The 21,186-nt window shown below is 58.9% G+C and overlaps 1 protein-coding gene across 20 annotated transcripts; it reads left to right on the top strand.

The window, feature by feature from the left end:
- The first annotated feature begins 467 nt into the window (after positions 1–467).
- SLC19A1 (solute carrier family 19 member 1) lies at positions 468–21,185 on the top strand. Of its 20 annotated transcripts, none has more exons than XM_049709674.1 (8): positions 473–506; positions 2,930–3,051; positions 4,021–4,111; positions 4,280–4,518; positions 8,528–9,296; positions 9,374–9,566; positions 12,356–12,497; positions 20,410–21,185. In XM_049709674.1, the coding sequence occupies exons 4-8, from the start codon at positions 4,330–4,332 to the stop codon at positions 20,632–20,634; spliced, it is 1,518 nt and encodes a 505-aa protein (XP_049565631.1). In that variant the 5' UTR covers positions 473–506; positions 2,930–3,051; positions 4,021–4,111; positions 4,280–4,329; the 3' UTR covers positions 20,635–21,185. The 20 variants fall into 20 exon arrangements, with proteins under 20 accessions (XP_049565630.1, XP_049565631.1, XP_033274382.1 ...); XM_049709676.1 differs by having other exon boundaries at positions 489–506; positions 2,958–3,051; XM_049709677.1 differs by lacking the exon at positions 473–506 and adding an exon at positions 516–2,278 and having other exon boundaries at positions 2,958–3,051.
- The last annotated feature ends 1 nt before the right edge of the window (position 21,186 follows it).

Here is a 21,186-nt window from a genome sequence, read left to right as displayed (position 1 = left end):
TGCGCTCGTCGAGGAGCGGTCACAGCTTGCGGGGCGCCGGGGGGCGCGTCTCTGTCCAGGTCCGTTCCCGGAGGCCTCCAGCACAACCCCGATCAGTATGACCAGAGCCAGGCGCTGCGGGGGTAGGCGCCAGGGGTGCGCGAGGAGTTCGGGAGGGGGCTCCGGAGGGTGCGGCCGGGCGTTTGGACGCACGGGGAGTAGCCCGCGCTGGGCGGCCAGAGGCGCGTGATCGGGGGCGGCGACGCGATGGGCTGGGGTGGGGACTGAGCCCCGAGTCCCGGGGCGCGGGGCGTGCGCGCGGGGCTGCTGCGCCCGTCCCGCGGGGACCTCGGGTGCCACGGTGGGGCGCGTGTCAGAGACCGTGCAACTGCTGTCCGCGGTGACGTGCGGCGGGGGCGGGACCAGGTGCGCCCCCACCCCCAGCCTCCCGGAAGCGAGCCGCCGCGGGGCATTGTGGGCAGTGTGGTCCCTTCTAGCGCCAAGCAGCGGAGGCCGCGAGCGCGCAGGTAGTGGGGTTCCCCTGTCTGCAGGAGCTCCGGGGGCGAGGACCGGGGGCTGCGGGAGGAGCGCGGGGCTGCTCGCTCTCCGAGTGTCGGGGTGGACGGGGGCCGGTGGCTCTGGGGCCCGGGGAGAGCACAGGGCGCATGGGCCCCTGGTGCCGGGCTGGGCGCGGGGACGCTGGCGCTGAGTGAAGGGGCGGTGAGTCCCACGTGCAGCCTCGCGCCATGTGGGAACCCAGGCGCACGCTCCAAGCGTCTGTCACCTTCGGTCTCCGCGCGGGCCTGTGGAGAAGCCCCCGGTGCGCTTCTGGTCTCCAGCCAAGCCACTGTCGTTTCCTGCGCCTGGAGTCTGTAATTGTGAGCAACTTCCCCTTGGAACACTTCCTGGCGCGGCTGGAGCCCAGCGCTGGAGACTGTCCAGAACAGTGGGTCGCTCTACACGTCTCCGGGAGGAAAGCTATCCCCCGGGTCCTATCCGAAACACTTGTCCTGAGTGTCCAGGTGCCCGCCAGGCACACACGTGTGTTCGTGGGGTTCCTCGCCACGTGGGGATCCCCGGCCGCAGGTCTCAGATTACAGGCTGGAATCGGGGGCCAGCTCGGAACTCCGGAATGCATGCAGAAGCAGCCGTCTCCCAGGCTGCCCACAGTGCCGGAGCCGGAGTCCTCGGAGCTCCCTGCTGGGGGCCCAGCCTCGCTAGGGGAGAACCTTGCTCCGCGTCCGCCTTTCCTCTGCACCCCCATCCCAGGCCCCAGTACAGGTGGCCTTTCCTCCCGGGGGCCCTGCTGCTCCCGGGATGGGGCCAAGCAGCTCCCCGTGACCCTGCGGTCCAGCCATGGGCCCATGAGCTGGCAGCCCTCCACTCGTTTTGGAAGCTTTGGGCAGCGCGTCCGGTGGTGCGGAGCCAAGTGTGGGAGACTGTGGGAGGGACGCACCTTCCAAAGTGGACACCGCCTGGTGTGGCGGGTGTCCCTGTAGTTCGGATCAGTGCCACTGCTCACGGCCCTGGGTGGTGGCCCCGCAGCGGCCGCAGTGCCGGCTCCTTGAGGCCTGGCCCTTCTCTCTTCAGTGAGGCCTGTAGCGGCGTTTCCGCCTGTGACGGGTGACAGAGGTCAGCGCTGCCTCGCGGCCCCCTCCCCGCAGTTCTGCCCTGGGTGCCCCTGCAGGGGCCCCCTCACCGCGGGGAGCCAGGGGTGCTGGTGAAGGGCAGGCCCAGGACTGTGCCCCCCACAAGAAGTTGGAGGAGGGCCTTATGTGGGTGGAAGGGACAGATTTTAAAGCAACGCTCAGGACAAACGTCAAGCAGGAATGAAAGTGGCCATTTCCGAAGGGAGCCCCGTGGGTCTGGTGCCTTCTGTGCTTCCTGGCATCCTCACTGCTGTGGCTGCTCCCCCGGCACGGGGCAGGGGGAGGCTGGCTCCAGGGGTCACTGGGCCGCCACGGGGCGGCAGAGGTTTCCTAGGATAGGCAGCTGCCTTTGTCCGGGGTGGCATCTTCACTCACGTCCTTGGAGAGCGGGTCCCTGGCGCCCGGGCTGAGTGAGAAGCACAGAGGTAGTTTGAGTCCCTCTTTCTGGCGCGTGTGATGGCCCTTCCCAGCCCCGGTGAGAAGCCTGCCTGCCTTCAGCCACCCCTGCTGGGTGGCAGGCCTGAGGCTCAGGGGCTCCTTGAGCAGATGTTTGTGGAGACAGCGGGTAGAAGGCTCCCCGTGCAGCCTGGGAGACGCGCCAGCCAATGGGCTGCAGCCCAGAGGCGAGACCGTGTGCACGTGAGCCCAAGGTGAGCCCTTGGCCCTTTGCTTCCTGTGATCCAAGAGCAGAGGAGGCCTGGGTTTCTCCCTGCTGGCTGGGGGAGGCCCCTCCTTTCTTCCAGCTGTCCTGTAACTCAGGAGGAAGGTGAGGGACTCCAGCACTGAGCACAGTGTCCCCAGATTGTAGGGGTGGGGCTGGGAGGAAGGGGGCGCAGCTCGTGGGACACTCCCTGAGACTCCATGTAAACCCCGTCCTTCAGCCCTGCTCCCCGGGTGTCAGCAGACACTGCCCCCTACCCCTAACCCCCCCACCCCACCCCTAAACCTCCCCCCCCCCCACAGCTCCCTGGCCATTGCAGGGTGTGGACCCTTGCATGTCCTTGCTTCTGGGGGTGGCGGTGGTCTACCACAGTGTTGTGACCCTGGAGGACTCCTGGGACCCTCAGGGCTGGGCGCCGGGGCCCAGGGGCCCATCTGCGTGTTGGTGGAGGCGGGATTGTGGTGTTGGCCTGAAATGCTGGAGGCGGAACTCTTATCGGTGACCAGCTGGGAATCCCGAGGCAGCAGCTCCCTGCGTGCTCGGTCACCTGTTTGGGCGTGTCTGGGGGCCGTGTCAGGGTGCAGAGTCCTGGAGTGTGTCTGAGACCTTCAGACACACTTGTGACAAGCTCTCACTGCAGTCTCAGAAGCACCGCCTTGGGGTTTCAGAAGCCATGGGAGTCCAGGAAGTAGAAAGAAGAAGCTGGTGAGCTTGCGGGGTTCTGGTATCTGAGACTTCCGCCCCGGGATTCGGGGACGCCAGGTAGGGAAGCCTGTGTCATCTCTTTGAGCACAGGGACCCCTGGGGGACGGGGGGGGCGCTCCTGGGGACCCCGGGCGTCGTAAATTCTCGGCTGCTCGCCCCTCGCTGGGTGCCTGTCTGGCGGAGGGTGTGCATTTCTCTGGCGCCCGGGGGCAGTGACCGGGGAGCGGGAGAGTGAACTTGGGGGACTCCTGGGGCTGGAGTGGGGGGCCGTGTGTGCACCCCCTGCCCCAAACATCAGAGTCTTTCTGCTGGAGCCATTTGGCCTGTGTGCTCTTGGGGGACCACACCTCCTGGGCGGAGGGGTGCCGGGGGAGGGGCCGGGTTCCAGCCCCCATCCTAGCTGGTGTTTCGCTTGGACCTTGAGAACGTTGGGACCTAGGACCCTGTAACTCCTGGGCCACTGTTGCCCCCCTCACCCGTACCCTGCCCCTCATTGTAGCTTCACAAACAAACCCGCCAGCCGCAGCTTCTTCAGGGGTTTACTGCTGTCCCACAGCAGCCCCCCATTTTCCCTCGGTCTCAGAAGTAAACACAGGAGTAAAGAACAGCCGGGCTCTGACTGTCGTAGTTCCCCTTGCTGAGCAAGGGCCAGGCCTGTGTTGAAATCATGGTGCTGGGGTGAAGTCTTACTCTGCCCTCGGTGGCCCCTGGGGGTTCTCTGCCCCCATCCCCGACCCTGGACTGTGGTCTGGTGTGTGCCTGGCCCGGCAGGTCCTCCTCCTGCCACGTCCTCTGGGCCATCGCGGGCACGACTGCTTCTCCTCTGGGCGTGGCACTTGGACACGCCTGGGGCTGGGACACAGTGAGGATCAGGCCGTCAGACCTTGCGGGGGAGGTGCACGCAGCCCAGCGCTCGCAGCCGGTGCCGTGAGCACGTGAGATGAGCCCAGTGTCCCCGGGGAACTGGATCTTAAATTGCATTTAGTTTTCATTACTTAACGTTTATGGGCCCCACGTGGTTGGCAGCCACCCTGTGGGAGCCGCAGCCCTGGAGCCCCCAGAAGTGGTGACAGTGCGGCCTGGCTGGGCCGGGCTCCTGGATCCTCACAAGCTCCAGGTTAGAGCTCGGGGCTGGGGCTGGGGCTGGGGCTGTGGCCTCTCCACCTTGTGAGGTTGAGCCCGATTGAATGACAGGGGGAGGAGCCCTTTGCAGCCAAGTTTCCGGGGGTGGGAGACGGCTGCGGGCTGTCTGCTGAGCTGCCCTGACTCTGGCTCTCCTTCCCAGGTACAGAGTCCCCTTCAGTCTCCTGCAGGGCCGTCGGGGACCTGGGCAGCATGGCCCTCTCCGGCCCGGAGGTGGAGAAGCAGGTGCCGGCGGAGCCCAGGCCGGGCCGCAAGCTGCAGTCCTGGTGGAGCCTGGTGTTCTGCCTCTGTTTCTACGGCTTCATGGCCCAGATGCGACCCGGGGAGAGCTTCATCACACCTTACCTCCTGGGCCCCGACAAGAACTTCACGCAGAAGCAGGCACGTGGGTGCGCGTGTGGGCGGGGTGGGCCGGAGTGCGGGGGCTGCTCGGGCTGCGGGCGCTGGCGGCTACCAGGTCCCCGCTGTTAGAGGGATGGCGGGTCCGGCAGAGGGGTCCATGCCTGCCGTGGGCCTCTGAGGGGAGAGCGCAAGGGGGCCCCCGCCCGCCCGCTGGGCCCTTGCTTCCAGCAGAGGCCTATTTGCCCAAAGGGATTATGGAAGGAATTTGCCTTTTGCTCAGAACAAGGACAAAGGATCTCGTTGGAACCTGACTAATAAGCTTATACCCGATGGGAGTTTCTGGGGTCAAACGTGTAGTAGGATCAGCAACAGGCAGTGTCCCTCCCTGTTTCTGTCTCCATAAAATAAAACAAATCAAAAGGGCTCAGAGGCCGTTGGTTGATGAAGCTCACGGTCAGGGCTGTGGTCACCACACCTGCTCGTCCTGCCTGAGGACCGTCCGCCACCCCAGAACCTGGCCCCGGCCCGCCAGCCCTGTCTGTCCCCTCCAGGGTGGCCACCGGCCTCCACACCCCCTGTCGCTGGGCCCCGTTGGCTCCCACCTGGATTTCCCACTTGATTTCTTCAGGGAGCCCCTGCCTCTCCCTGGCCCAGAGCTCGGCCCCAACCCCTCACCGACCCCAGAATTAAGTCACATGGAGTCGCCGTGCAGATGAGTCCTGTTCCCTCAAAGTAGTCCTCTTGGAAAATGGACACACCAGGGTGCCCGGGCCGCGTGCACAGGCTCAAAGCCGTGTGTGTGTGATTGCGTCTGACCGCACGGCCAGCACTGCAGCCAGAGGGCTCACTTCCCAGGTGAGTCCGGGTGGGGGCTCGCCTCCCTCGAGCAGCCGGCCTGGCACATCCCTCGCTCACTGATTGGCCAGTTCCCTGGACACCACTCTGTTCTGCAAGGGGCTGTCTTCCACTGCGGAGATGACGTAGGAGTGAGTGGGAAGCTCCGTGAAAATAACAAGAAGGAAAACCTGTCATGAACTCCCCCCACCTGCCCTCTTAGCTCACACAGTAACTGATTAAACAGTAGGTTGCAGAAATTAAGCCACCCACCAGGCCTTGGACGTGACCAGAGGATGGCAGAGGCCCGTCTGGGAAGAGCCCAGTGGGTCTGTGGCCCTCCCACACAGATTCGGGTTGCTGCTGCCCAGCTTGCATTCAGGGCCTCAAACCTCAAACAGAGGGCCTGCCTGCCCCTGCCCCAGGGGTCTCCGGGGTCTCCAGCTCGTCCCTGGGGGAAACGCTGCTGCTGGTGGCCTCCTGCTGTGACCCCCTGCAGCGTGAGGCTGCTGCCGGCTCCTCGGGCCAGCACCCGCGAGGCGCTGTTGAGTTGCTGCCCATCTGATAGATGGGAGAGCTTGCTGCTGGGTGTGCATTTCCTCGACGTCTGCCGCTGTCCCGTGTTCCTGGCTGTCTCTGGAGCGAGGCCTCGGCCGGTCTCCCGCTCCCTGCGGGCGTCTGCCTTCCTGTGCCTGGCGGGCTCCACCGCTGTGGGCAGCGGCTTCTCCTGTCTGCGCTGGCCGCCTCCCCGCGTGCGCGGCCTCTGCTGTCTGCGCGGGCCGCCTCCCCGCGTGCCGTGTCCGTTTATGCCGCAGCTTCGCCTTTGAACTCTGCCGGATTTTCCTTTCGGTTTGTGCTGAGTGTTTCCCCGTGTGCCGCCGCCCCCGGTTCGTGGAGCACCTCCGGGAGGGGCTGAGCTTTGCTTTGCGCCTTTGGGCCTGTGATTCCTCTGCATCTGAGCTGCCTGGGTTGGGTCAGGCCCCGACCCCCTCCATGATGACCCCTGCCCTTCACATCATGACCCCTGCTGTGTGAAGGGCGCTTCACACAGCAGTCCTTCCAAGCCCACGGCTGACCCTGCTGTGCTGGCGGGATCCTCTGTGACGGCCCCTGTCCTGTCCTCCCTCCCCATCAGGCAGGACTCGGCGCCCCTCTGGGTGCCGCCAGGTGTTGACTCTAGGGGCTGCTCCTCTTGGAATTCAGGTGCCCTCTGGCCTGGCCTGGCCCTGCCCTGCTCCCCTGGTCCTGCCGGTCCTCAGGGCCCCCGGCGCCCCATCCTGGTCCTGGCTGCTGTGGGGCCCCAGCCAGGCCTCCGGACTTCAGAGCAGCTGCTGCCCTGAAGCGACCTGGGCCCAGCTCCCACGTCCTGCCCATCAGCCTGGACCGGCCCGTCCAAATCGAGGTGTTGGGAACGTGGCCCAGCGATGCTGGACCGAGGCCAGCAGGAGGCCGTCCTCGTGCCAGCTGCCCCAGGGATTTGGTGGGTGCCCGTGCTCCCAGCGCTTCACAGGTGTGACACAGGTCAGCCTCTCACCTGGCCTGTGTGCTTGCCCAGCCTGAGAAGTGTGGGCAGCGGCAGCGGGAGGGAAAGACCAGCTGGTCTCCCTCGGCTCTGACCCCGTGGCCCTTGCAGCTGTGCAAGCCGTCTGCCAAGAGGTTTCGTCAGCTAACTGAGGGATGGTTTGATGTTCCAGGAATTTTCCGTAAACAAGCTCTGACCCCTCTGGGACCAGTGCTGATTACTCATGCTGCCCCGGGGACGGACTTGCACCAATGCCGTCTTGGACTGTCCTGGGGCGTTAGTGCTCGGTGTTCGGGGGACCACAGCCTTCGGGGTCAGCCATGGCTTCTGGTGGGCATGTGGTGCAGGAGGGCACCGGGCAGGGGAGCCCTGGAGGTTGGGGGTGTGCGTGCCAGCCCGGGGTCCTGGGCACACTGGGAAGCGCTGCCCTGGGGCTGGCTGCTCAGGTGGCACATCCTGGGTGCACAGGTTCGAGGGCTGCAGAAACTCGCAGGTGAGCCGGCCGCTAAGCAGTGGGCTTGGCTGGGCCCCACGTGCTGGCCTGGGCTCGGCCCCGGGTCCTCGGCAGCGTCTGTGAAGTGGGCCTCAGTGCCTGCTGGCCTTGCGGGGCTGAGGGCACCCTGGGCTGGTGCAGGGATCGCCCCATGGTGTTAGCAGGTGGTCAGGCCTGAGTCAAGGTTAGCGCCCTGAGTCAGGTAGGACCCAAGGGAGGCCAAAGGCTCTGAGAGCCCAGCAAGGCCCGAGGCTCACCTGCTGCTCACCTGGCTGAGCTGAGCCATGGCCGGGCCCTGGGCAGCGTCAGGTGGAATCCCTGGGTGGGGCTCTCAGTCGGAGCCCCTGGGAGGTGTCAGATGGGGTCTGGTGCAACTCCTGTGAGGGGCCACCTGCTGAAAACCCACCTGGGGCCTCAGGAGAGGCTCTGAGCACAGGGTGCCTCCCGTGTCCATCCCCCAGGAAGGGGCCAAGGCCAGGGACCCGGGCGTCTCGTGAGCTGGGGCTCTTGCTGGGGGCTGGGCCCAGGTGGGTCCAGGATGGCCCTTCCTGGGCGGCCAGGGGCACAGCTGGCTGTCATCCCAAGTGGGTCTGTGGCTCTGGCCTCTGCCCTGTGTGCCTAGCAGGGAGGGTCCTACTGGGCCAGCCCTCTTTGAGTGGAGAGCTGAGTGGCCGAGGCTGCAGGCAGCTCCCTTGGTGGAGCCGGGAGTCCTGTGGGACCGGCCACTGAAGGCCTTCCTTGGCGGCCAGCATGAGTGTAGATTGGCCACAGCTCTGTTTTCTGTATCGGTAGACTTAAGGTGAAATCGTATCATGTTTTTATTTCGTTAGAAACAAACAGGCCTGGATCAGCATGGCTTAGCACGTAGTTACTGATTATTTTCAGCGTACTTACCAGCTCTCTGCATGTGTCAGCACCGAGCTACTGTCTGAGAGGCACGTCCGTGGGAGATGGGGTCAGGGTAGAGCACGGTCGGGGGGTCGGGCTGTGCTTTGCTCCATTTCCCTGGCTGCCCTGGACAGTCTTAACGGGCTGCACGTTTTTGGAGGACGGCGCTCCCCACGTAGTCCTGGTGGGGCGCCGTGCTAAAGGGGTGCGTGGGGTCCGGGTGGGGCTCCCAGGCACCCGGCCAAGCCCAGTAGACGTGATGGGCGCCGGGCACTCCCGGGGCTCGGGGTCACACGCCTGCCGTCCCGCAGGTCACCAACGAGATCACGCCCGTGCTGTCCTACTCCTACCTGGCAGTGCTGGTGCCCATCTTCCTGCTGACCGACTACCTGCGCTACAAGCCGGTGCTTGTGCTGCAGGGCCTGAGCTACGTGTCCGTGTGGCTTCTGCTGCTCTTCGGCTCGTCCGTGCTGCACATGCAGTTCATGGAGTTCTTCTTCAGTATCACCATGGCGGCCCGCATTGCCTACTCCTCCTACATCTTCTCGCTGGTGCCCCCCGCCTGCTACCAGCGCATGGCCGGCTACTCGCGGGCCTCCGTTCTGCTGGGCGTCTTCACCAGCTCCGTGCTGGGCCAGCTGCTGGTCACGATGGGCAGGGTCTCCTTCTCCACGCTCAACTACATCTCGCTGGCTTTCCTCACCTTCAGTCTGGTCCTCACGTTCTTCCTGAAGCGCCCCGAGCGCAGCCTCTTCTTCAACCGCGGAGCGCCCGCGAGTGCCGGGGCCTCGCCCTCCGAGCTGGACCGGATGAACCTGGGCCAAGGGCAGCCCACGGGTGGGAAGCTGGGCCGGCTGCCGGCCTCCTGGCGGGACTCGGTGCTCGCGCACATGCTCCGCGAGCTGCGTCGCACCGCGCGGCTGCCGCAGCTGCGCCTCTGGTCCCTCTGGTGGGTCTTCAACTCCGCCGGCTACTACCTGATCGTCTACTACGTGCACATCCTGTGGAACGTGGTCAACCCCACCACGGACACCACGAGGGTCTACAACGGCGGGGCGGACGCCGCCTCCACTCTGCTCGGTACGCCCCGCCTGCCTCACCCAGACAGCGGTGACCCGTGAGGCCGAGGACGGCGCTGACGCGTCTTGTCTCCCCAGGTGCCATCACCTCCTTCGCCGCCGGCTTCGTGAAGATCCGGTGGGCGCTGTGGGCTGAGCTGATCATCGCGGTGGTGACGGTGCTGCAGGCCGGGCTGGTCTTCCTCATGTACAGGACCAGCAGCATCTGGCTGTGCTACTCGGCCTTCGTGCTCTTCCGTGGCTCCTACCAGTTCCTGGTGCCCATCGCCACGTGAGTCGGGCTGGTGCGGGGTGGCCACGTGGGACTGCTGGCAGGAGAGTCCCGAAAGACTGCAGCCGAGGGTGGGCAGCTGGAGGGTCGTGCGCTGTGTGTCTCGAGAGGCCTCCTTCCAGAAGGTTCCATGGGTAGCAGCAGGGGTATGTGCCGGGCAGCGTGGAGCAGGTGTGCTGGCACGTCACTCACATCAGGAGGCGCGTGAGCCCTGGGTGCCTTTAGCCAGGGCCCTGCTTGTCCACAGCATGCCTCGTCCTGGCCACCGGGATCGCAGGGCTGGGCAAGGAGCCATGTGGGCATCCCCTTTGCTCCCCTCTTGAGCCATGGTGTCCACAGGGACCGGACCTCGGGAAGTCCTTTCTTCCAGTCTCCTGGCCCTGCTGTCCCATCCTGGGTCATTCCCATCGCCTCCCACTCCCGCTGCTGGGCACGGTGGCCCACAGCCCAAGAGTGACTGGGTGACCTAGCTTGCCTTCTGCCCGGGGGAGCCCTTCCCCTGACGCCCTTGTGTTCCTCACACTCCTGGGGATGCTCCAGCACTGGCCCGGGGACGTCCCGGGAGCTGCCTGCCGACCGCCCGTGCCTTCCAGAACCTTCCTCAGCCCGCATCTCGCTGGCTTCTGACACCCTCGTACACCCTTTGAGCTGGACCTCTCACGAGGCTGCACACGCACACCATGTGTTCACCCTAGACACGTGCTCGCACCGTATGTGTTCACACCGTCACATGCCCTCAGGCCACACACAGCACACATGCTCAGGACACATGCTTACACCTCCTGCACCTGGCAGGCGGCCTGTCGTTGTCCCCAGCTGTTTGGCCCTAGCTCCCCTCCGAGCCCCATCTCCCTGGGGGCTCCTCCCTCCCCACTTGGACTGTCCACTCCGGTCACGCCCAGCGAGATCTGTCCCTGCCTGGTGTTGAGCTCAGAGCGTGTCCTCGAACTCCTGACCCTCTGCAGCCGTCGCCCCGCAGTGTGGTGGCCTGATTCCCCTGAGCCGTCTCACAGGAGCGCCCGGCACCCAGCGTCCCTCTCCTGCCCTGGGCTGCGTCCTTCCTTTCCTCCCCGTCAGGGTCAGTGCTGCCCAGACACCCCGACTCCCCTGGCCCTGCTCTCTGGATTTCTGCTCCTAATGCCCCCCTGCCCGTGTGGCCATGGCTGTGGCCTGGACCCCGTGCCCACTGGATGCTGTGTCCTCCCCTCCTGACACTCAGCCTGGAAACGGCCCACCTGTACCGTCACTGTCAGCATTTCGGAACAGGCGCCAGGGCCATGGGTGTCTTTCCCTCACTTCTCCCAGGACCACTTAGTGTCTCATGTGTTCTTGTTAATTGTAAAAGCCATAGATGTTCGTGGCAAAAAGATCCGATACGATGCAGAAAAGGTCAAATGTGAGGCAGAAAGGCGTGAAGGAGACAGCAGACCCCCTCAGACCCCAGGCCCTGTGGCTGACGTGGGTGTTGGGCTTCCTGGAGCGAGCCGGGGTCACTCTGCACCCCTGCCCCTCGTAACCACGGGGCTCCATGTCAGAGGGCATTGTCGTCGGTCCTCCTGGCGATAAGGCCCCTGTCTCCGATATCTTCCCGTGACAGACAACATGGGAGCCACCCCCCTCACCTACATTTTTCTTCCCAAATTCTGATAATGGCCTCAGGTGGGTCCTGGAAGGGAACCGGCCAGGTCAGAGGGCACGCGCTTTGGAAGGGGGTTTCAGAGATGTCGCAGACGCTGTCCAGGCAGGCACACAGCCCCTGCGGGTGGTGGAGGGCGGCCCGCGGGCCAGTTGCCTTTCCCCGGTGTCCTGCCCAGTTTATACCCGTGGCTTCTTTTTCTGCTGGGATTTCTTTTTTCCTGATTATCTGCAGTGCGCTTACCTCTACCACATGTGACGGGAGGCCTTTTGTTATGTGTTGCCGTGTTACCGTTTGCTTTAATCCGACTCTCGGAGTTCGCGCAGCACTACCTGAATCAGTTGTGTGTGTGGTGTGGCGTTCTGCCCGCGCCTGCGGGACCTGGCCCAGCGCCCGCTTCCCGGGAGTTAAGCTGCCGTCAGGGACCTTTGATCCACCGCTGTCTTCTCTTAGTTAGTGCGCCGTTTGTCACGTGACTGCTATCCTTGCACTTCGTGTACTGCCCCCTCCCCCTGAGCCCCAGCAGAAGCTCCTCGGTCATTCTCTGTAAAGGCTTCTTGGGTATTTTTGTTCATTTATTCTTCAGAACTGACACTTCTTGATCAGTTTTTTCTGTTTTTTTTAAAGGCACTTTGGGGCTTTTAATTGGAAGTACGTTCAAATGTTAATTTCTCTGCAGAGCACCGCAGGCTCTGAGCGTTAATTCCTCTTGCCTTCTTTATTTGTTTTACGGTTCTTTCTATAATTTACTGAATCATTTAACGACAAAGGACTTTACTCCCGGAATTTCCCTCGTACTCTGTCCGTGCAGTGCCCCGTCTGTTAATGCCCGGCTCTCGTGAGGCTGATTTCCTGGGGAACCCTGTAGCGATTATGACTTACTCTGTCCTGGAGTCACCAGGAGACTTCAAGCATCTCCCGAGGTTGCCTTCTGCACCTGGTTTTGCACTCACTTTGTGAGTCGTTGAAGGAGGACGTGCCAGGTCAGGACGCAGCCCCGGAGCGGTGGGCAGCCTGGGCACTGGGCGGGTCTCGCCTATGCCTCGCGGCTGTTCCCGGTGGCCCCGGGAGCGCTGCCCCGCACCTGGGCCGTCTGCGCCTGTGCGTGCACCTCGCCCCCAGCGGGGTCTGACCTCGCCGCTTCCCTGTTAAGTTTTCAGATCGCGTCTTCTCTTTCTCAAGAGCTCCGCGCCCTTGTCTTCGGAGTCAACACGTTCCTCGCCACTGTCCTCAAGACCATCATCACCCTCGTTGTCTCCGACAAGCGGGGCCTGGGCCTCCCGGTCCACTCTCAGGTGAGCCCCCGTTTTGGGCTCACTTCCTTGAGGAGGGAAGGCTCTGGGGCATGTCCTGGCCAGGCCTCCTCGTGGCCACGCAGCCAGTGGTGTTGCCTGTCCCGGGACCCAGACCACAGACCCGCTGAGGGTGGGGCGTCTCCATCCAGACCCCCTGGACTGAGCGGGAGCAGGGAGGGAGGGGTCAGAGGGCCAGGTGGCAGGGGCCACAGTCCGGCCTGTGCGGCTCCCCGCCAGGGCTGAGTTTGGGGCTGTAAGTGCTGCCCGCGTCTGGGCAGTGCGGTGGGCATGCGCGGTTGAGTGTGGCGAGACCTCTGGGGCCTCCAAGGCTGGCCTGGGTGCAGGTCGCTCTGGAGGCGCTCTCACCGGCCCTGGGCGCCCCCTGCACTGGCTGAGGTTCCAGGAGGGACAGAAGCGTGGCGGAGCATTCCCTGTGCCCTCGTTCAGGTCCCTGCCTGTGATGGGTCCTGGCTCACGTGACAGCTGTCTGTCTCCCTGCGGAGGGCAGCAGAGAGTGGAGCTCGTGGGGTTGACGTTGGCGCCTGCTGGCCCCTTTCCCGTCCCCTTCCTCCATCCAGTCCTAGGCGGGTCCTCGGTCTTCCAAGAAGAACTTGAGAATTCTTCTTCGCTGTGAGACTGGGGACCACTCGGGCATGTGACTCCCAGTGGCCTCACCCAGGGCAGGACCAGTCTTGAGTGAGCTGGAATTAGCCAGAGGATGGTCCCGTGGGAGGGATTGTCACCGGGCTCCCCCGGGGATCGTGCCCCGCCCTCTGCCTGTGGGACACAGCCGCCATCTGCTGGGAGCCCAGACCTCCCTGGGGCTTGTTCGGCTCCGTGGGGAAGTCCCAGCCCTCCGTCCGAGGTGCCTTGGTGACCCCAAAGCTGGCCAGGAAGGAAGTCCCAGGCATGAGAGACCCTCTTGTTCAGAAACTGGCTTTCTGGATGGGTTTGGACATCCATTTTGGTGAAGGGCATCAGAGCCTCTGGTCCTTCGTGTCCACATGGGCAGGCAGGTCTTGGCCCTTGGTCACCAGTGGGGCCCTCCAGGGACACTGCCCCATCCACCCCAGGCTGAACACTGGGGACTGTGGCTGAGCAGGTGGCCAGGCTGGACTCAGGTCCACAGGTGCATGTGCCGCTGCACCTACGGGGTGGGCGGGAGGGGTTGTCCGGAGAGCACAAGGCCTGTCGTCCAGAGGTGGCGGGCTGGGGCCTCCTTCACCGGGGACCCTCCAGGGGAGGCCTCTCCCCCAGAGCGGTGGCCTCGCAGGGGAGCATGTTGTCCCCTGGCCTTTCCATGGGGCCTTGCCTGGCAGCCGTCCAGCTGGCCTGGGAGGGGCCCCAGCACCTGGGGGAGCCTCTCCGTCCCTGGAGCCCTGGGTGCCCAAGGCGGGGGGCAGGGGCTGGCCTTCCTCGCCTGCCCTGGCCCCAGCCCCTTCCACGTGACGGGTTCTGGCCGCGCTGGATCGAGCTGGCAATATATTGATTTTTCTCCTGCTGGATTAATTTCCTGGTTAAAAGGTAACTCTAGAGGTTGGTTGGTAGCTAGAAATCCTGGTGGCGTCCAGAAGGAAAGTCGGCCCGGCTCGTCCTACTCACCTTCCCTGCACATGGTGTTCCGGGTGCCCCCTCCCTCCGTCCCGGGTAGCGAGAGTGGGGCAGAACCGGTGGTGGGAACCAGCACGGAGCAGGCAGGGAGCTGGCCTGGGCTGGCTGGTCTTTTAAGTTGAACTCTACTTCTGGGTCACCACACACTCACCTGTGGGGTAACAGGTGATGCAAAGACCCACGTACCTGGTGCGGGCCCAGCCTCCCCACCGGTCACGTCCTGCAGTTCTGCGGTGCGGGCACTCTCGGGATACGGACCGCGCACAGTCGAGACGGGAGTATCCCTCCCTGCCCCCTGCGGCCACGCCGGGCCCCCACCCTGCCTCCTCCCCGACCCCTGGCCACCACGGTCTGCCCCCCATTTCTATAGCGTCGTCATCGCGAGAGTGGGACCCTGCAGCTGTGAGTCGGGATTGCCTTCCCCACTCAGCCCAAGTCCTGGAGATGCGTGGCTACTTCACTCCGGTCCTTTGCTACATGGGGCTCCGTGGTGGCTGGACCACAGCTCATTTACCCACTCACCGCCAAGAGCCCTGGCTTTATCCGGCTTTATCCGGTTGGGGGCTGCTCTAAACATTTGTTTATAGCTTTTTGTATGAACCCAGATTTCCATTTCTCTGGATAAATGCCCTGAAGTACAGTTGTGGAGTCACGTGGTGGCTGCCAGACTGTTTTCCACGGTCGCTGCACCATTTTACCTTCCCACTGGCCTGCCTGAGGGATCCGGGTTCCCCACGTTCTCATCAGCGTTCAGTGTGGCCACCGTTTCTGTTCGGCCATTCCGAGCCGTGTGGAGGGCTGGTGGTCCCTGTGGTTCCATTTGCGTTTTCCCTGGTGGCTGTGACGCTCTTCTCCCCACGTGCAGCTGCCATCTGTACATCCTCTTTGGTGAAGTGTTTCTTCACTTTTCTGCCCATTTCCTAATTGGCTTCTTTGTTTTTTCACTTGAGTTTTGAGAATGTCTGTGTATTCTAGGTAGTAGTCCTTTGTTGGATGTGTGCTCTGCAAAGGCTTCTCCCTGCTCGTAGCTCACCATCTCATCTTCTTAATAGGGTTGTTTGCAACTTAAGTTTTTAATTTTGATGAGATCTGATTTATTCATTTGTCCTTTTGTGGATCTTAGTTTTGGTGTCACATATAATAACTCTTTGGCCCTGGGTCCCAAAGATTTTCCCCAACATCTAAGTCTGTGACCTGTTTTGAGTTAATTTTTGTGTAAGGTGTGAAGCTTACAACATTTCATTCCTTTGTCTGTGGATGTCTGGTTGCTCTAGCACCATTTGTTGAAAAGACTGCACTGCTTTCCACCACTGCATGAGTCTGTTTCTGGGCTCTCTGTCTGTTCTGTTGAGCTATGTGCCTACCCTCCCTCCATCACCACACTGTCCTGCTTGTGTAGCTAGGTGGTAAGTTTTTGAAATTTGGTACACCGATTCCTCCAACTTTGAAATTAAAAAAAAAATTATTTTAGGTATTATAGTTTCTTTGCCCTTCCCTATAAATTTTAGAGTAATCATGTGTATATCTACAAAAATGTTCGCTGGGCTTTTGCTAGGAATTGCATTAAGCCTGTTTATCAATATTGGGAGAACTGACATCTTCTACTATGTTGACTCTTCCAACCTGTGAACATGGTATGTCTCTCCATTTACTTAGAACTTTGATTTCTTTCAGCATTTTGTAGTTTTCAACATGCAAGTACTGTAGTGCTGTGCATGTTTTGTTAGATTTATTCCTAAGAATTTCATTTTTTTTTGAGCAATTGTAAATGATACTGTATTTATAATTTTGGTGTCTGCATTAATCTTCTAGGGCTGCCATAACAAAATATCACAGACTGGGTAGTTTATGCAGCAGAAATTTTTTCTCTAACAGTCTGGAGGCTGGAAGTCTGAGATCAAGGTGTCAGCAGGTTTGGTTTCTCCTGAGGCCTCTCTCCTCAGCATGCAGACGGCCGTCTTCTCCTTGTGTCCCCATGTGGTCTTTCCTCGGTGCGTGTGCACTCCTGGTGTGTCTCTCTTATAAGGAGTTCTACTGGATTAGGGTCCCACCCTCATGACCTCATTTAACCTTAATCATTCCTGAAAGGCCCCATCTCTAAATACAGTCACACTGGGGCTTAGGGCTTCAACAAATGAATTTTGGAGGGATACGGTTCAGTTGCTTCAACAAATGAATTTTGGAGGGATACGGTTCAGTTCATAACAGAGTCCAGGTGTTCACTGCTAGTACAGGCAGACCTCATTTTATTGTACTTCACTTTATTGTGCTTCACAGATATTGACTTTTTTACAAGTTGAAGGTTTGTGGCAACCCTGCATTGTCAGATGACAGTTAGCATTTTTTAGCAGTAAAGTATTTTTATTAAGGTATGCACACTGTTGTTTTTAGACATAATGCTATTGCACACTTAATAGACTATAGTATAGCATAAACATAATTATTATATGCACTGGGAAACCAAAAAATTTGTGTGACTTGCTTTATTGCAATATTTACTTTATTGCGGTGGTTCGGAACTGAACAATATCTCTGAGGTCTGCCTGTGTAAGAAATACACTGATATTTGTGAGTTAACCTTGTATAGTCTTGCTGAGGTCACTTATTAGTTCTCGGAGGTCTTTTTTTTTTAGTGTTTTTTATCTGTTTTTCTTGCCTTACTGTTACTGGCTAGAACTTTTGTCATTATTTCCTTCTTTCTACTTGCTTTGGATTTATTTTGCTCATCTTTCTCTAGGTTCTTTGGATGGGAGCTTAGATAAATCGTATGAGAATTCTTCTTTTCTAATATTTCCATCTATTGCTATACATTTCCTTCTCAGCCTGCTTTAGCTACACCCCACAGATTTTGATATGTTGTATTTTCTTTCTCATTCATTTCTATGTATTTCTATCTCCTTTCATACTTTCTGGTTGACCTATGATTATTTCAAAATGTGTTGTTTATTTTCCAAGTGTTTTGATATTTTCCTGTTATCTTTCTGTTATTGGTTTCTATTTTGATTATGTTCTATGGTGATCAGAGAACACAATCTGTATTATTTCAATTCTTATAATTTGTTGAGGTTTGTTTTGGGGGCCAGGACATGGTCTATCTTGTTATAAGCTCCATGTACGCTTGAAAAGAATGTGAATTCTGCTGTTTTGGGGTGGAGTGTTCCATAAATATCAATAAGGTCCTATAGTCGATGGTGGTATTGCTTTCTTCTCTATGCTTATGGATTTTTTTGTCTGGCCTGTTGTTGAGAAGGGGTGTTGAGGTTTCCATTTATAATAGTGACTTTGTCTATTTCTCCTTTCAATTCTGTCGTGTTTTTGCTTCACGTTTTTGCGGCTCTCTTGCATACACATACACTGGATGTCTTGCTGGATTGAGCCTTTTATCATTATATAATGTTCTTCTCTGCCTGTGGTCATTTTCTTTTCTCTGAAGTCTACTTTACCTGATATTAATATAGCCATTCTGCTTTCCTTTGGTTAATGTTTACATGACATATTATCTTCCATCCTTTTACTTTTAACTTGACTATATTGTTATACCTGAGTTTCTTGTAGATAGCATATGGTTGTCGTCATGTTTTTTTAATCCACTCTGCCAATATCTGTCTGTAATTGGTTTATTTAGACCTTTTATGTTTAGTGTAATTGTTGATGTATTAGTCCTTATGTCTGCCATTTCAGTTTTTGTTTTCTTTTTATTCTCTCCGCCTTTTGTTTCTGTTTTCTTTTTTTGTGCCTTCTCATAGATTATTTACAGATTCTTCAGAATTTCATTCTGGTTTATCTGTTGTATTTTTGAGTGTATCTCTCATGGTAACTTTTTTGATGGTTGCTTTGTGTATTAAATGGCCAGTTGTAGTGAAGTATTGAAATCTCACCTCCTTTAGGTCACTTCTCTCTCTACTGCTTAAGTACAAGTGTCTTACTTATTTCTTCTGTATACCATTAGAGCCACCTAAGATAGGATAATAAGTTTTGCTCCAGCTGTCAAACATTTAGGAAACTGAAGAGAAGGAAAGTCTATTTACCCACAATTTCGATTGCTGTGTTCTTTCTCCTTCTTGATGTTCCAAGTTTCTTATCATTTACTTTCTGTTCAGAGAACCTCCTTTAAGCATTCTTTTAAGGCAGGTCTGCCAGTGACAAATTGTTCTTTTAGTTTTTCTTTATCTGAGAATGTCTTGATTTATTTTTCATTCCTGAATTTTTCAGTATGAGAAAAATTTGCCATATCCTTGTGGCCTTCCTGGTTTCTGATGAAAAAGCCACTGTTGTTCTAATTATTTTTCCCTTAAGGTGTCATTTTTTTTTTTCTGGCTGCTTTCAAGATTTTTCCTTTTTCTTTGTCTTTAGCTTTCAAAAATTTGAATATGGTGTGTGTTGGTCTGATTTGGGGGTGTTGTCTTGTTTGGGGTTCTCTCAGCTTCTTGAATCCATAGGTTTATGTCCCTTGCCAAACTTGGGAAGTTTTCCCAGTCATTATTTCCTCAAGTACTTTTTCAGCCCCATTCTTTTTCTTTCTTCTTATTTTACACCCATGACACAGTGTTACATTTTGTCCCCTGGAGAATGAGGCTCTGCTTTTCTTCCCCATCTGTTTTCTCTTTGTTGTTCAGATTTGGTGATTTCTATTGTTCCATCTTCCAGTTCACTGATTCTTTTCTCTGTGCCCTCCATTCTGTTGTTGAGACCATTTGCTGAGTATTTATTTTGGTGATTATATTTTTCAATTGTAACTTTTCTCCTTTATCTCTTCTATTTCTTTTCTGAGACTTTTTCGTTTGTCTCAAGCATGTTTGTTGTTGCTTGTTGAAGCATTTTTACGATGACCACTTTAAGATCCTTCTCAGATAACTGTAACATCTCTGTCGTCTTGGTGTGGGTGTCTGCTGACTGTATCTCATTCATTTAGAGATCTGTGTGGTTGTAAGTGTGCTGAGTGATTTTTTTTTAATGAAACCTGTACATTTTGGCTATAATATTTTGAGACTCTGGCTCTCATTTACTCCTTCTGTTTTAGCTAGCTTCTCCTGACACCAGCCTAGCGGAGGACTAGGGGCATGCACCTCGTTATAGCCACGTGGGGTGGAAGTCTAGGCTCCCCGCTCAGCCCTCCTCACGCTGAGGGGTGGGGTGGGGCTTCTCCTTACTGCTGGGCAAGGAAGGGAGTGCCAGCTCCCCACATGGCCTGCAGTGGTCAGGAGGGCCATGGTTGCCTCATTACTGCTCCCCACGTGGCCTCCAGTGACACTGGTGGGGGAGGAGCGTTCTCACTGTGGCTGGGTGGGGTGAAAGTCCTGACTCTTCAGGGAGGGGGAGCACCACCTGGGGGGAGTGAAAGTCCAGGCATTGCATGTGGTCCCTATGGGGGTGAACATTCCAGCTTCCCACTGGGCCCTGACCAACACCACCTGACGGGGGTGGGGGGTGTACAGCCTGGGTCACGAGGGTGGGGTCTGGCTGGAGGAGCGGGGCTCCCACTCATCAGTGTCCTGTCCTGCTGGGCGGAGCCGATTTTGTTGAGTGTTTTTTCCTGTGTTTCCTGGTATTTCTGGTTTGTGGGCTTCTTTGGTTCCTTTAAAAATACTTGCAGCAGAAAGAAAAGAAGCCCAGGGAACACATTGCCGTGGTGCGCCTTGGATTCCAAGGCCCCAGCTAGTCTGCCCCCATCCACTCTTCAGAGTCACCTTCTGTGCGTTGTCTGTGCAGTGTCCAGGGTTCTAATCGTACTTGCGAGGAACAGGCAAGTCACGCCAGCTCCATCTTCCCGGAAGCCAAGTCCCCGACGTTTCATTTCCTGGTTTTGCTCCTGAAAATGAGCTTTCCCAGAAGGGCTGAGCACGCAGTGCTGAGGGGTTCTCGGGGAGGCCACTCGGGGCAGCTGAGCTCCGGGGCCGTGGGCGGGACTCACACTCGTCTGGCCCACACGCGAAGGAGACCACCCTGGCCCCCCTGCCCGCTGCGGTCTGAGAATCGGGGGGAGTTGCCCGTGTGCTGGGCATCACCGCTCTGCAGCTTCACTGGCCCTGCGGTGCAGGGCTGCACTTCCCTGGGGCCGCGGGGGCTGCGGGGGCCGGGAGACCTGGGCGGCCTGTTCTCCTCCACCAGCCTCTGCCCGCACAGGCGTCCTCCGTGAGGACTTGGCCCCAGAGCCAAGTGCACATTTGCTGTCACACAAGGTGATCAAAGTGCTACGGGGCAGACGGCGGAGGCTCCGCTGGGTGGGTGGAGGCTGGGCCCTGCTCTGGCCTCCGCGACCCCTGGGTGCCCCGCCCGCTCACCTGCACCCTCTCTGTTCCAGTTCCTCGTCTACTTTGTGTACTTCCTGGTGCTGTTTGTCGCCTATGTCCTTGCGGCCTTGCTGACGGGCCTGCGCCACTTCCGACAGGGCCGCCGCCAGCCCCCGCCGCCGGCCCAGGAGCTGATGAGTCCGATGCGGGAGCCGGCCGCGCAGGACGGGCCCGCCCCAGAGGACGGCGTGCGAGCCGTGGGGGAGCAGAGGCAGCAGCCCGAGGCCAAGGCCTGACCCCGCCCGACCTGCTCTCCTGGCCGGTGGGCGGCCAGGTTCCTGACACCAGCCGCAGCGGGCCTGGGCCTTGACCTCAGAGCTGACACGTTCCCAGCAGCTGCCTGTCTTCTGGGTGTCGGCAGCCAGGTTTCCGGCATCGTCCACATCGTCAGATGGTGGCACTGGTGACTGACGGGCCCCCGGTGCCCTGTCCCTGAGACCCAAGCCTCGGGGGCCTCCAGCCTCCACAAGGGGTCCTCGGCTCACCCCGAGCGGGGCACTCCTCAGCCCTGCTTCCCGCCCTGGCCGTGACCCGCGGCCTGCCGGGGATGCCCCCCGGCCATTGGGGGCTGCTCTGCTGTCCCTGCCTACACGTGGCCGGTGCAGGGGGCCCACGTGCACGCCAGACCTCCCTGCTTTCACCGCCTTGTCCCGGAGAAATGGCAAGGTGGTCCCAGACGCAAGCCCAGGGGACCGGTGCCCACGGGGTGACCCGGGCCCTGGGGTGGGGCCGTGTTCCTGAGCCTGCGGCTGGACTGTGACGTCTGCAGGTGTCCAGGTACTTTCGTG

This window comes from Orcinus orca, chromosome 5 (genome assembly GCF_937001465.1).
Source record: "Orcinus orca chromosome 5, mOrcOrc1.1, whole genome shotgun sequence".
NCBI lineage: Eukaryota > Metazoa > Chordata > Mammalia > Artiodactyla > Delphinidae > Orcinus > Orcinus orca.
Note: the sequence above shows the minus strand (reverse complement) of the source record. Positions and strands in the feature narration are given on the sequence as shown.

Coding starts and splice junctions, on each gene's coding strand:
- SLC19A1 (XM_049709670.1), top strand. CDS start 2,963: ATGGGAGTCCAGGAAGTAGAAAGAAGAAGCTG. Junction 4,519..8,527: donor AGAACTTCACGCAGAAGCAG/GCACGTGGGTGC, acceptor GCCGTCCCGCAG/GTCACCAACGAGATCACGCC. Junction 9,297..9,373: donor CGCCGCCTCCACTCTGCTCG/GTACGCCCCGCC, acceptor TTGTCTCCCCAG/GTGCCATCACCTCCTTCGCC.